The sequence below is a fragment of the Schistocerca cancellata genome, chromosome 1 (genome assembly GCF_023864275.1).
Source record: "Schistocerca cancellata isolate TAMUIC-IGC-003103 chromosome 1, iqSchCanc2.1, whole genome shotgun sequence".
Classification (NCBI taxonomy): Eukaryota; Metazoa; Arthropoda; class Insecta; order Orthoptera; family Acrididae; genus Schistocerca; species Schistocerca cancellata.
The window spans coordinates 423,180,323-423,195,866 of record NC_064626.1 but is presented as its reverse complement, the minus strand read 5'-3'; the positions used below and the strand labels follow the sequence as shown (position 1 = coordinate 423,195,866).

The 15,544-nt window shown below is 38.7% G+C and overlaps 1 protein-coding gene across 6 annotated transcripts in view; it reads left to right on the top strand.

The window, feature by feature from the left end:
- The window catches only part of LOC126176126 (kinase D-interacting substrate of 220 kDa), a 407,030-nt gene that overhangs the window by 372,377 nt on the left and 19,109 nt on the right, over positions 1 to 15,544 (top strand). For all 6 annotated transcript variants that reach the window (XM_049923291.1, XM_049923274.1, XM_049923298.1 and 3 more), the window contains exon 27: positions 241 to 340. In XM_049923291.1, the coding sequence (XP_049779248.1) occupies positions 241 to 340 (100 nt within the window). The remainder of the gene's footprint in view (positions 1 to 240; positions 341 to 15,544) is intronic.

Here is a 15,544-nt window from a genome sequence, read left to right as displayed (position 1 = left end):
AGCTTAATACATGGACAAATCTTGAGAGAGTAAACACATCTTTTGTTATTCGTGTGTAACAAGTGACTTTACATGTCATGCAGGCTGCAACACTACTAACACATATTTGCAAGTGGCTATTTATATTCTTGTTTGGTCAATATTTACTCTCTTTGTTAAATGAAGGAAGCAGGGATCATTTTTATTGTAACAAGAGTTCATTAATATGACTTGTAATCATCAATATATGCTCACACTTAGGTGACACTCGAGGAGCAAATGATCTGTGGTGCACTGCAGACCTTAAATGAGGAAGCATGTGAAGATGTTTTGGATGAAACAGAAGCTCCACAAGAACCAGGTGAGTTTACTGTCGTCACGCTGTTCGACCCTGTTCAAGAGAAGCCAACAGTCAGCACATGGGCCGAAAACTCCATCCTCTGAATGCTCTCAGCAGCTGAATCACCAGTGGTTCTTCATATCTAAATAGTTCCATTTGAATATCATTGCACATTGTTGCGTGCTGGAAAAAAATGAGCAATGTTATTCAAATGGAGTTGTTTAGAATCTCAGACCGGACTTATGAAGACATCAGCATGTTCCTGGAGACATCTTTTGGATGAAGACACAGTATTAAATATAGCATTATATTTTTCATAACTTGTAGTTTTCTGAATGTTTTAGAATTTATACAAATTCAGTAATATTATATTCATTTATAAAATGTTCTTCAGTATAGTACAAATTACAGTACAAAGTTAAATTATGAACTTTCATCTGTGTGATAATATAAATATTTATATCAGCATACTGGCATTGCAAAATTTATTGTTAAATTAGTCTTATGAATTCAAAGAGTATGTAAGGGTTAGAAGAGTATGTAAGGGTTAGCAAAGCAGAACATACGTTGTTATGCAAGGTGTTCCCATCCTCATTTCTTTCCTCACTAGTATTGAAATGCTTACTATTTGTGTTAAAAATATGACAATGTAGTATCAGATGTGATATAATAACTGTTTTATACAAAAGCAATCACATGGCAGATTATAGACGTCCTTAAATGTCTTAATTTAATGTGAGAACTCAGAACCCTAAGAAAGAAAGGATTTTAAACTAAAGTAAATTAATATTGTTATTTGTCAACAGACTTTTTACAATAATGATTGCATATGTATGTAAACTGTAACTAATGAAAGGTATTTAAATATGCATTTATCATATGAACATTATTACTGAAGCATGAAGAATAAAATATTTAACACATTGCATGTGCTTACTACTGAACTATTATGCATGGTAAGAACATACCTTTGAAACCTGCCCCACTTAAATTATATTTTGTTGTTGTAGTTTCATTTGGTTTGCTTGTGGCTAAAAGCAAAGCATCTGGGAAAAGCATTTGGAGAGCATTACTAAATTATTGATAACTGACTCTGCAACACATTCTTTTTGGGTCATTGTTTCATTTCTGTGCACACTTCAGCTTAGTAACTCAAAGCATTTTGAGAAAGTGATTTTCTGTTTTGCCATACCAACACATTTATTGCTTACTAGTAATTACAAATTAAGCTTGTTTTATAATTGCCTGTAATTTGCAGTTATCTTCCACCTTCGAAATGCCTGCTTTCTTTATGTTTTGAATATGTTCCTGCAATTAATGAAAACTGCTTTTTTCAACATATTCTTAGATTGTTAACAAATGAGGTTGAAACTATACAGTACTTTAGATGTTAGTGAAAAATGCTGGCATACACTTTCTGTATTTTTAGCGTAGGCTCTTAACAAAAAGAAACTCGAGGTGAGACATGTTCATAAAATATATGATTTCTTGTCCTAAATATAAAGCAAATAGTGGACACACTATATATTGCAGTGGCAGCATTTCGTCTTATTTTACAAGTTTACTACTTGTTTCTCAAAATATTGAGAAGATTATGCCCTACAGATAGATGTTAATTATTTTTGACAAATAACTGGCAACTTAAAAACTTTTAGTCTACAAATTCCATTAACTGGTTGATCTATAAGACGAATTAATTTTAAATACACGAAGAGTGACTTGGCACAGGTACTCATTTTGGAAACCTGCTTTAATTTTATTCACTGAACATAGAAAAGTTTTTGCTTGAGGTAAATGTGCAGGAATGCAAATTTAAGATTTTCACAGTTACTGGCATAGGATAATGGAAGTGAAATTTTCTCATCTGAAGTCTTCAACATGATGATAAGTTCCTTTCCTTACCAATTATATATCTCTTCAAAATATAGACCATTTGCAAGAGACAGTTATCATGAAATAGTTTCATAAAATTTCTTAATTTCTGATATTCTTTAGAACTTCTGTTTATGACAAAAAAACAGGATATCTCAGAAAAAATTGTGGGTTCTTTTAATGCTGGATGTGGGAAATCACAAATGCTTCATGGGAGTATTCTTTGTTCCTTTGACCAGTTAGTATAATTATTTAGTTGGTTAAGTAAGATAAAAGTATTTTTATTTTGAGGATTTATGTTTGGCTCTCAAATTTGCCCCAATTCCATCATAACTGTTATAAATTCTGAAAGTGTTCATTTTTGCATCAGAATAAGAGAGTTCTTATCTCCTTTGTTTATTGGCAAATAATAGAAACAAAACAGTGCCGACATTGGAACTCTATGGACTAGGGTAGACCAAACATTTTAGACCAAACTTTCAGGAATTTATACACTCCTGGAAATTGAAATAAGAACACCGTGAATTCATTGTCCCAGGAAGGGGAAACTTTATTGACACATTCCTGGGGTCAGATACATCACATGATCACACTGACAGAACCACAGGCACATAGACACAGGCAACAGAGCATGCACAATGTCGGCACTAGTACAGTGTATATCTACCTTTCGCAGCAATGCAGGCTGCTATTCTCCCATGGAGACGATCGTAGAGATGCTGGATGTAGTCCTGTGGAACGGCTTGCCATGCCATTTCCACCTGGCGCCTCAGTTGGACCAGCGTTCGTGCTGGACGTGCAGACCGCGTGAGACGACGCTTCATCCAGTCCCAAACATGCTCAATGGGGGACAGATCCGGAGATCTTGCTGGCCAGGGTAGTTGACTTACACCTTCTAGAGCACGTTGGGTGGCACGGGATACATGCGGACGTGCATTGTCCTGTTGGAACAGCAAGTTCCCTTGCCGGTCTAGGAATGGTAGAACGATGGGTTCGATGACGGTTTGGATGTACCGTGCACTATTCAGTGTCCCCTCGACGATCACCAGTGGTGTACGGCCAGTGTAGGAGATCGCTCCCCACACCATGATGGCGGGTGTTGGCCCTGTGTGCCTCGATCATATGCAGTCCTGATTGTGGCGCTCACCTGCACGGCGCCAAACACGCATACGACCATCATTGGCACCAAGGCAGAAGCGACTCTCATCGCTGAAGACGACACGTCTCCATTCGTCCCTCCATTCACGCCTGTCGTGACACCACTGAGGCAGGCTGCACGATGTTGGGGCGTGAGCGGAAGACGGCCTAACGGTGTGCGGGACCGTAGCCCAGCTTCATGGAGACGGTTGCGAATGGTCCTCGCCGATACCCCAGGAGCAACAGTGTCCCTAATTTGCTGGGAAGTGGCGGTGCGGTCCCCTACGGCACTGCGTAGGATCCTACGGTCTTGGCGTGCATCCGTGCATCGCTGCGGTCCGGTCCCAGGTCGACGGGCACGTGCACCTTCCGCCGACCACTGACGACAACATCGATGTACTGTGGAGACCTCACGCCCCACATGTTGAGCAATTCGGCGGTACGTCCACCCGGCCTCCCGCATGCCCACTATACACCCTCGCTCAAAGTCCGTCAACTGCACATACGGTTCACGTCCACGCTGTCGCGGCATGCTACCAGTGTTAAAGACTGCGATGGAGCTCCGTATGCCACGGCAAACTGGCTGACACTGACGGCGGCGGTGCACAAATGCTGCGCAGCTAGCGCCATTCGACGGCCAACACCGCGGTTCCTGGTGTGTCCGCTGTGCCGTGCGTGTGATCATTGCTTGTACAGCCCTCTCGCAGTGTCCGGAGCAAGTATGGTGGGTCTGACACACCGGTGTCAATGTGTTCTTTTTTCCATTTCCAGGAGTGTAACACTGCCGCAGAATGGAGAGGTTAAAGAGATGGAAGAAGGGAAAAGGTACTGTAGAAAAGGAGAAATCGCCACATTTCGTGGCTTAGGAATGACACAAGGTACATTGAAGAGAAGTATTAGTTATGTAGCTGTAAATTTTCATACTTCTCTTTACGATCTCATGTCTTTTCTTTCCCTTAGATGAAACCTCCCTTTTAATCTTCTAGAAAGCTCACAATTCATACATTTGTTGATGATGTGTTTGTCAGCATTGCCCCTTTGTCACTGTTCTTTTTGAAAGTAGATTGTTGATATTCCTCTTCTGTCTAAAGTGTTGTTAACATTTATTTTCTGCTTTCACTTTAGATTGGTCCTTCAGTACTTTTAGATACTATTATTGTGTCAGAAGTATTCTACAGTATTGAAGTTACACAAAACATGCTTAGTGAAATCAGAAAACAATAAAAGGAGAATGGAGTAGAACACTTTTCAGCCTTTAACAAAAATAGGCCGTATTAACCCTACTGGACTGTTCAGATGTCTTCCAAGGCTTACTGAACAAGGAATCAAGGAAGTGGTACAGCTCTTCAATAACTCTTTGTGATTCGCAACATTGCCATGGTATTTGAAGGCTCTAGAAACCCTAATTACAAAGGCTTCAGGTTTCAGATTAGAGGTTAGATTAGTACTTGTTCCATAGGTCATGAATGCGACACTTCATAATGATGTGGAACGTGACAGGTTAATAAAAGGTGTCTGTACAAGATATTTAATTACACAAACTATTACATGACACTTAATATATATTTTTTTGGTGGGGGGTGGGGAAATTACCCATTCACCATATCCAAAAATTCATCTAATGAGTAGGAGTTGCCATTCATAAATTCTTTTAATTTCCTTTTACATACTATATGCCTATCTGTCAGGCGTGTAATGCTATTAGGTAAGTGACCAAAGACTTTTGTGGCAGCATAATTTACCCTTTTCTGAGCCAAAGTTAGATTTAACCTTGAGTAGTGAAGGTCATCCTTTCTCCTAGTGTTGTAGCCAAGTACACTGCTACTACTTTTGAATTTGTTCAAATTGTTAGTAACAAATTTCATATGTGAATATATATATTGTGAGGCTACAGTGAAGATTCTTTAGCACATGTTCAAAATCTTTCTAGTGACTTTTTAAGCCTCTGTCTACAGTTGAAATTGAAGTATTGTTGCTGGAGGTATAAGTTTTGATTGGTTGGTTGTAAATGGTAAAACCAGTGTCATAAAGAAATAGACAGTTGGACCATTTCTACATTGACGGCAATTGTTGGAGGAATAGTGCCTGACGGACAATAAAAACTTATTTTTTGGACAGACAGTTATCAGTTGTATTTACCGAAAGTAATGGATGAACAACTGAATCCAATAAAATTATTACAAAGCAGTTTGTTTATAACAAAGATGTCAGATTGGCAGAAGTATGCATGGATTGACATTCTTCTCAGGTGTGCAGCCAGATAAAGCAATCATCTGAACACAATATTTCTGCAGACCACCTGGCTCACTATTATTTCCTGTGGATAGGTGACCACATATTCACTAGCTAAGTATTGTATCTTTCTTTCAATATATCTAAAAGGAGTAAAAGGTAAGTGCAGTTCAACATACCCATACATAAAAATGAGTCGGTGTCTGTAAGTCTGTCTTTGATTGCGTAAGACTTGCAGCAGGAAAAAAGAACTATATTGTCTTTTCTCAAACAAATTGGCTGTAGTTTTCTTAAAACTTGACATATACACAGGTAATAAACAAGAGGAGTATGTCACGACTTATTTATCAACATTGAAAAAGACCCAATTTATTACTCATTGTAAAAATATTTCAGTTAAAGCAGAAATGAAATAACACTATGATCATTCAGATGTCCTAGTTTATCTAAAAACAAAGATGTTGTGACTTACCAAACAAAAGTGCTGGCAGGTCGATACACACACAAACAAACACAAACATACACACAAAATTCAAGCTTTCGCAACCAACGGTTGCTTCATCAGGAAAGAGGGAAGGAGAGTGAAAGACGAAAGGATGTGGGTTGTAAGGGAGAGGGTAAGGAGTCATTCCAATCCCAGGAGTGGAAAGACTTACCTTAGGGGGAAAAAAGGACAGGTATACACTCGCACACACACCCATATCCAACCGCACATACACAGATGTCCTAGTTTGATGCTTTGACATGTCTCCCATCAGTATGACGTAATTTATAAAGTCAAGGAAAAATTTATTTGCACTAAAAACAGTTCCATACCTTTATTACTAAATTTTCTTGCAATAAAATGAAATGAGTAATTGATGATAAATTTGATTGCACTGGAATATTCAGTTGAGTTCTGGTTGAAAGAGTTCAGAACATTCTTTCTGATTACATTATTTTTGGAAATTTCATAAATTGTGGACAAAAGGATAAGAAAGTGAGGACTTTTGTTGTCATCAGACTGATTTAAAGGAATTAAGGAAAAGCATGAAAACCGAGGGCTGTCTCCAGAAAATAAGGACGTCTGGTCACTTTAGTTTAAGGATTAAAAGTAGAAAAGGGAGTTTGTGTTATTGTACTGTTTGATGTTGATGTTGGTGATGGTGGGGGGGGGGGGGGGTTGGATATCAGCGAGACTGGTAGTAGTAAAAAAGCAGAGACATTTATCAGTTCTCTCCTAAGGCTGCGAACCACCTAGCAATGGCTCTCATGGAAGCCCTTTTAAATGCCACAGATGGCCAACAGTGCGTGTGCCACAAATCTTCTGCTGCTTCCTAGCACAAATGAAGTACAGCATTTCTGAGGTGAAAGCTGACAAAATGATAAATAACTATCAAGTATCACAATCAGTATATTCTATCATTCAGGTTGAGAATAATTTTTTAATGTAATTTAAAAGAGGGTTCAAAGTCTTGCTTCAAGATTAACCCTTGTGTCTGTTTATAATCTTTGCTAGTCTACTTTTGATACCCTCCAGTGTAAAAAGTCCCAATGGTGAGACTCGGGGGCAATCCTTTGTGTCTTACACAATATTGTGTGTCCCTCAATAAGGCAGTGCTCTGCCAAAAAGATTTCTCAGGCTGCTTCAAACATATCTGACAGTGTGTGTGTTGAATAGCATGAGCTGTCTGGCTGATACTACATTTCTCGTGGTTCTGGTGCAGGTCAAAACTCAAAGACACTACAGATCTGTTTGTCTGTGTAGCCATTCTGGTTGAACATGGTTGAAAGATGATCTAGCTCTTTCGTCAAGCTCTCTGCATCTGAGATGCCATGCATCCTCCTCAAGTGCAGCTGCAGGAGCCTCGTGCATTCATACAATGAATTTGCAACGTGCTGCATGCAGATACCAGTCTGTGCGTGTTAGTTTTGATAAACTCTGTGTCCCAGTGTCCTTTCTACACACCACTACATCTAGAAATGGAAGCTTACCATTCCTTTCGACCTCCATTATGAACTTAATGCTGGATGAAGGCAATTAAAATGATCTAGGGAACAATTTAGTGAACCCAATCCATGTGGCCATATCATAAATGTGTCATCAAAATACTTCTAAAAACAGGTAGGTTTCTCAGCTTTCAGCCCTGGGGCATTGTATGTTCAGTTGGACTAGGGGATAGGCATGCCAATTTGTGGTGCAGGTGCCATTGGCCTTCCATGGTGTTTAAAAATCCTGCATTCATGGTCTCAATCAGTTCCAGTGAGATAAGTATGTAGCGTTCTCACCAGAAGATGGCAGCCAGGTAGATTCCAGAAATAGTGTGATCACATGGTTGCTTAATACAGTTGCAGACACAAGAAGAATATCATTAGTTAATACGTTATGCATGGATTGTCAATCATGTTTGGAAACACATGCTGATACTTCAGAGATGAGTGTGACTCTCTTTGACAGAGTTGCAAGGAGACGACTAGGTGCCATAATCTTACTCAACATGTGGAAAAGCTTTTTTCATTCTGAAAATAAATAACTTTTCACACATTAATAGAAAATGTGTTCTTAAGTATTCCACATGTTTCAGAAATAAAATCAATCTGAGAACATAATCTGTGTCAACTGATTTGCTGTAGAGCAACTCTCTTCAGTGCTTGAGTGCTTCTCTTAATAGAACACACAGAACTCATAAATATTTAAGAAGTCAGTAAGACAAAGATCTTGCAAGTCATCAGTGACATATTTTAAAACATTTTTAAAAAGTTTTAAAAATTCCATTAGGAAACCCACTTGTTTTTGCCATTCAGTTACAAAATATTGGCTTGAGCCTTCTGAGTATGTTTCAAAGACCCATTTAAAAAGATAATAATTGTAAATTTTACTAAGGCTGGTTTTGGAGTGAGTCCTCCCTCCCAAATGGGAATATTTGTCATTGTACTCTTTCAGTATTTCAACACTGATGCATCAGTGGAATAACTGCTTTAAGTTTGGATACTGAGTAATTTTTTTATTGTCTTCTTAAATGCCTAGAAATTAAATTATAGTTTTACTGGTATCTTAAAGACTTCTCCTTGACAAAAATTTGAACCAAGAACTGTTACGTAATGACCACACAGTATCTTGGATGTAATATGTAAAGTCTTTTTCAAGCAAGTATGAAGTATAGAGAATGATTAATTGATATCAGTACCCAAATTCAGTTACGAGCTAAACATTTTTTAGAAGACTTTGAGTACATGGGTGTTGATACATACATTTAGTGCACATAACACATGGAGTTTGAGCAATGTCTTATGATGGGCAATTAATGTTTTCAAAACATGTGTTCACATTCTCAAACGTTTCTCCAGTATGTTGCCTCAGATGAAACAATATCAGCCAAGTCTTGGGTGCAGACCTTTTTTATTCATATTTCACACACACACACACACACACACACACACACACACACACACACACACACACACACACACGCGCGCGCACAGTATTTCTTGAAGTGGTTTGTCGGTTAGAATTTGCAGAGTTTGATACATGTAAGTTTTAGCCTTTTATGGCTCTATAATATCCTTTTAATACTTCTATAAAAATTCTGCATCAACATTAAGGATGTTTCATTGGTAGTCTTGAATTACAAAGGTGCACTGTGAAGGAATTCTCCAAATAGGATGGAAATGGGTAGATATTATGAACATATGTAGACAGACAAATGAGCATAGTTTCAGGAAAACTGGATGATTTACTCAAGAGAAAGAGTTCCACAAACTGAGCACCAGTGATACATTGGTCCACCTCTGACGCTTAGCACTGATTGATAAAGTTGTTGGATATCCTCCTGGTGCATTATATCATCAAATCCTGTGCTGGTTGGAGAAACCTTCTCATAGTGCTCCAAATGTTCTCAGTTGGGGAGAGGTCCTGAGACCTTGATGACAAAGGTCGGGTTTGGCAAGCGTGAAGACAAGCAGCAAAAAAATCTTGCCATGTGTAGGCGGGCATTACCTTGCTGAAATGTAAAACCAGGGTGGCTTGCCACGAAGAGCAATAAAATGGAGTGTAGAATATTGTTGGCATATCACTGTGCTGTAAGAGTGTCGTGGATGACAACCAAAAGCGTACTGCTATGAAAAGAAATAGCATCCCAGACCATCGCTCCTAGTTGTTAGGCCATGTGGAGAGCGACAGATTAGTATTTCACTGCTGTTCAGGGAGTCTCCAGACATATCGTCATGTGGAATCTCATTGACTGGAGTAGAATTGTCTTCAGTGAAGAGTTCTGCTTTGATCTGAATCCTAATGAATAGTGAAGATGTGTCTGGAGACACCCTGGACAGCGCTGGGATATCAAACTGACTGTAGCTCTCCTTCTTTTTCTGACAACAAGGAGTAACTTTATGGGAAACCATTTTTTTTTAGTAGCTGAGAACACCTTTTGTTGTCATCCACAGCACCTTTCCAACACAGTAGTATGTCGACAATATTCTACGCCTCATTTTATTGTCTGTCAAGCCAAGTCTTTGTGAACTCAAATTTCAGCATGATAATACCTGCTGGCCCACCCACGGTGAGTGATTCTACTGCTTGTCTTCAAGCTTACCAGACCATGCCTTGGCCAGCAAAGTCAGTGGATCTCACACCAATTGAGAACTTTTTGAGTATAGGCAGGGCTCTCCAACCAGCTCGGGATTTTGATGATCTAATGTGCCAATTGGACAAAATTTAGCATGTTATCCCTCAGGAGAATATCCTACAACTCTTATCAGCAACTGCAAAGCTGAAAAACTGCTTGCATAAGGGCCAGCGATGGACTACTACTTTATTTGTGCTCTGTTTGTGAAGTTTTCTCTCTTGAAAGAATCGTCCATTTTTTTTTTTTCTGAAACAGTGATAATTTGTTTGTTTGTACATGTACATCAAATCTGCTGATTCACATACTATAGGTAAATTATAGTACCAGAGAGGATGATCAATTTACCCACATTTTGTGGTAGCTTTATAACTGAGATGTTATATGACAAACATATTGTATGGATGTTGCCCAAATGTACGTACGAGGGTATTCGCAGAAGTAAGGTCTCCTATTTTTTTGTAAGTACATAGACCTGTTTATTTCTACAATGGTTTACATTAGTTTACAGCTTGAACATTTAGCTGTTTTTTGACATAATAACCATTTCTGTCGATGCATTTTTGTAGACGCTGTGGCAGTTTTTGTATGCCCATGTCATACCAGCTCGCCGCCATGCCGTTCAGAAAGTTATGAACCTCTTCTTTCACCTCGTCATCGGAGCTGAATTGCTTTCCGGCCAAATGTTCTTCTAACCTAGAGAACAGGTGATAGTCACTGGGTGCCAAGTCAGGACTATATGGTGGGTGGGTGATTGTGTTTCACAGAAACTGTTGCAGGAGAGCAACGGTTTGCCGAGCGATATGTAGTCAAGCGTTGTCATGGAGAATGTGTACGCCCTTGCTCAACATTTCTCTTCTCCGTTTCTGAATTGCCCATTTGAGTTTTTTCAGTCTCACCTGTCAGAGTTAATTGTGGTCCCAGCGATTCAGCTCTGACGACGAGGTGAAAGAAGAATGGCAGCAAGCTGATATGACATGGGCATACAAAAACTGCCACAGCGTCTACAAAAATGCATCGACAGAAATGGTGATTAGGGCGAAAAATAGCTAAATGTTCAAGCTGTAAACTGATGTAAGCCATTGTAGAAATAAACAGGTTCATGTACTTATAAAAAAAAATAGGAGACCTTACTTTTGGTATTACCCTCATATAAGTTTTGTGTGAAATTGGTCCAAGAAAATGGAACATATGAGGTCTGTTCAAAAAATTCCAGAACCTTGTCCATAAAATTTTTTTACTCTAACTTTTACTTATTGTGTATGAACTCCATTGAAATTCTCTCCTCCACAATTTATTCTCTGCTCCCAGTGCTGTTTCCACTTCGGAAGCAGTCTTGGTACACCTCTTGCTGGATTGTTTGAAGTGCTGTCTGTGATTTTTTTCTTTTTATCTGTTGTTGCAAATCTTGATCCATTCAATGAGGTTTTCAACTTTGGAAATAAAAAGAAGTCTGCAGGTAGCATGTCTGGAGAGTACAGAGGATGAGGCAGAACAGTGAGGTTCATTTTTTGTACAATAGTCATGCACCAACAGGGGTGAATGTGCGGGAGTGCATTATCATGAGACATGAGCCATGAATTGTGTTGCCACATTTCAGGCTGTTTCATTCTCACATTTTCTTGCAGCATCGCAACACATCCCTATAGTGCCATGGGTTAACAATTTGTTCCTATGGTGTGAGTTCATGATGAACTGATCCTTCAAAGTCAAAGAAAACTGTCGGCATGGCATTGACATTTGGCCTGATCTGATGAGCGATTTTTGGTCTAAGAGAAACTTTCCTGACTCACTGTGAAGACTGAACCTTGATCTCAATATCATCATAATAGACCCACATGTCACCAGCAGTTATGATTCTCTTAAGACACATGTCATTCTCATTTGCGCAATCCGAAAGCTCTTCACAGATTGTGAAGTGAAGGTCTTTCTGGTCCTGATTCATGAGCTGTGGGACAAAATTGGTGACAATACTATGCATTCCAACTTAGTGTTAGGATTTCATGGCATGATCTAACTGAAATGTTACATTCTTCTGCAATCTCTTGGACAGTTGGTCTTTGATTGGGACACACAATTTTGTTGACTTTCTGACATGAGCGTAGTTGGTAGATGTTGAAGGGTGTCTGAACGTGGGTCATCTTTAACTTTCATCTTGTGATTTTTTAACTGTTCAAACTATTAATAACACTGAGTACGGCTTAAACACTCATCACCATAGGCTTCCAGCATCATTTGGTGTGTGTCTGGAAAGGTTTTCTTGAGTTTCACACCAAAATTTAATGCGGAGGCATTGCTTCTCTAATTCTGCCATCTTGAAATTTGCAAACTGTGCAACACAAAAGTTCTACTCCGTATAGCACTGAACAATAAGTAACAGAAATACAACAAATAAACTGTCGGCAGTTACACATTAAACACATGCGCGTGCAGGAATGCCAACTGCATTTTGCTCCAACACACCACTGGTGTGAAATTATGAATCTTACAGATTTTTTCAACACACCTCATATAAATATTTATATATGTCCTTCTGTTATTGTAAACTCATATCCTGTTCTTCATAGGCCTTTACTTTTGTCCTCCCTAGCCAACCAATCTTTTTACACAACAAAAATTCAGTAAAGATTTAACATTGGAGAGTAACTCTCAATTAGGTATGCAAGGATAGTGAAAAAGTAAAAGGCTGAAATACAGTAGTTTGTTTTGCCTTAATGTAAGCATGACCAGCAAAATGTTGTTGGTCAGTATAGCTACTTACCAGTTAAGAACATTGTTATAGTAGAAAATTTTTAAATTATGCATTAAATTTATTTTTGTCATTCAGTGATTGTAAGTATGGAGTGCTGTGCTATATCAGATATTGTAAATATGGAAGTCAGCATTTTTCTGAAAATCAGCAAGTTGGGCTATGATATATAAAACACATTGGAATACAGGGTGTTGATAGTGTAAGTAGTTCTGAACAAAATTTGTTATATGAACATAGGTCCACAAATGATTCATTTGGAAGGTATGGGTATTGAAAGGAGCTTTAATTCTGCAAAATTGATGTGCACAACATGAACGTATATGCAATACAACTGAACCGCAATGTGATTTCCTTGAAAACAATGTTACAGAGAAGTACACTTACGTTACACATTTTTACATAATGTTTATTTACTTTGCATTTAGTACATAATGCATTACAACATGCATGTTAGTGTGTGGTTGGTTCCTAATCAATTCAGCAGCATCCATGATGCAACGAAGCAGTTCATCTCATTTATTTACCTTCACATTGTGCACCTCTGATTTCATTCAACCCCATAAACAGAAACCTAAAAGTGTAAGGCCAGGTGAACTCGGAGACCAGTTAACAGCATTGGCATGGCCAATCTAGCGATTAGGGTAGGTGTGGTTGAGATGGTTCCTCACACATAAGGTAACATGTGGAGGGGCACTGTCATGTTGAAAGTACATTCCAGTTTGCTCGGCTAAAGGAACGTCTTCCAATAGTTCCACAAATGAATTTCCCAAAAACCAAGTACCTCTCTCCTGTCATCCGCTGAACGATAATAAACGGACCTATTAAAAGGTTACCGATCGTGCCCCACCAAACATTTATGGCAAAATGAACTTGGAAATTGCTATCCACTGAAGCATGTGTATTTTCGCGTGACCATCGATGATTATTGCTTGTGTTGTTTATTACATGTCGTGAAAACTGGGCTTCATTAGTGATTAGTATGTATGGAAACAAATGAGTATTCTCAATTACCCATTGACAGAATTGAAGCCATTGGGCATTGTTGCCAATGTGGAGATTTTGGACACGCTTTATATGAAATGGATACTGATTTTTCGCATGTAATGTTTCCCATACAGGTGTCTGTGGGACATTCTTCATATGCTCGTACTGCGACTTTGCTCAACACTTGCAATAATTTCTTCCTGTTCTTGCAAACTTTGTTGACGTGCGCGCTTGGACAAAAAATGTCTACTTGGAAGAGAGCCTGTTCCATGCAAAATGATAAACACTTTGGTAAACACACTGCGGTCAGGTAATCATTGAGTCAGAAAGCACCTGTGGTAGTCTTCTCTTGTAGCGGTAGCACTATTGTCACAGAAGCCATAAACATATACCATATCTGTGTATTCCTCATTACTGTAGACATGTGGCATCGTTAGCAGTGCTTGTATGAACACAGTTAATGCCATACACTACACAGCTAACCAATCTGTCACTGGTACACTACACAATGTGGCTTACACAGCACAACTGCGCAAGCAACAGGTGATTGTACTAAGTACTACATACGTCACATGACCATAATACGTGGTAGGCTGCATAGCATAAACATGGCATATACTCGTGTATTGTTTGTAAGAAAATCACGTTACGGTCCAGTTGTATTGGGTATATGTTCATGTTGTGCACATCAATTTTGCAGAATTAAAGTTCCTTTCAATACCCATACATTCCTAATTAAGCATTTGCAGACCTATGTTCGTATAACATTTTTTGTTCAGAATTACCGTACTTATACTATCACTGTCTAAAATATATTGACCTTTCCTCCCCAAACACCCTGTATATCTAGTGAAGATATTAGTAGTTTTTTTAAGTTTTCTGAATACAAGTTTTGCAATGTGTGTGTGTGTGTGTGTGTGTGTGTGTGTGTGTGTGTGTGTGTGTGTGTGTGGATGAATGTGTGATATTGTTCGAGTAGACTGCTTTTGTAATTAAAAAAAAAAAAAATTAAGCACCAAGTGGTGCTCACAGAATTATTCCATAAATTGCAAGATACTGAAAATAACTGAAGAAGCCATCCTAGCACCTTCTAAGGTATGAATGTTTGCGATAATTGTAAGAGTAAAACAAGATAAATTCAGTTTCTGTGCAAGTTTTTTTTACATTGTCATTAAAACTGAAGTTTTCATCAACATGAATCTGGAGTATTTTGTAGATATTCCTCTGTCTATTGCTTTGTCACCTAATACCATATCTAGATTTAAATTTTGTCTTACTTTCCCAAATTTTGTGTCTTCTTGTTCCTGAAATATTTCTGCTGATCCAGGTTGTTCACAGAGCCTCCTCCAAGCTCCTCATTTCTCCCATAGTTTTATCATTCAGCATTTCCTCCCACTGCAGTCCTCTTTGGTTCACATCGTCCTACACCTGGTATCTTCTTCTTGTTCATGGTCTTCCAATTGATCTCCTTCCAGATTCTGTAGATTCTATGGATCTTCTCAGAAGTTGTTCTTGTTCCATTCTTGTAACATGCCCAAATTGTTTAAGCCTATTTCTGTCCATAGTTTCTTTTAGGGGATTGACCTGAAGGGCTTAATTTTGTCTCATTCCTTAGCCTATCGCTTCTCATCTTATGCAGTATCCCTC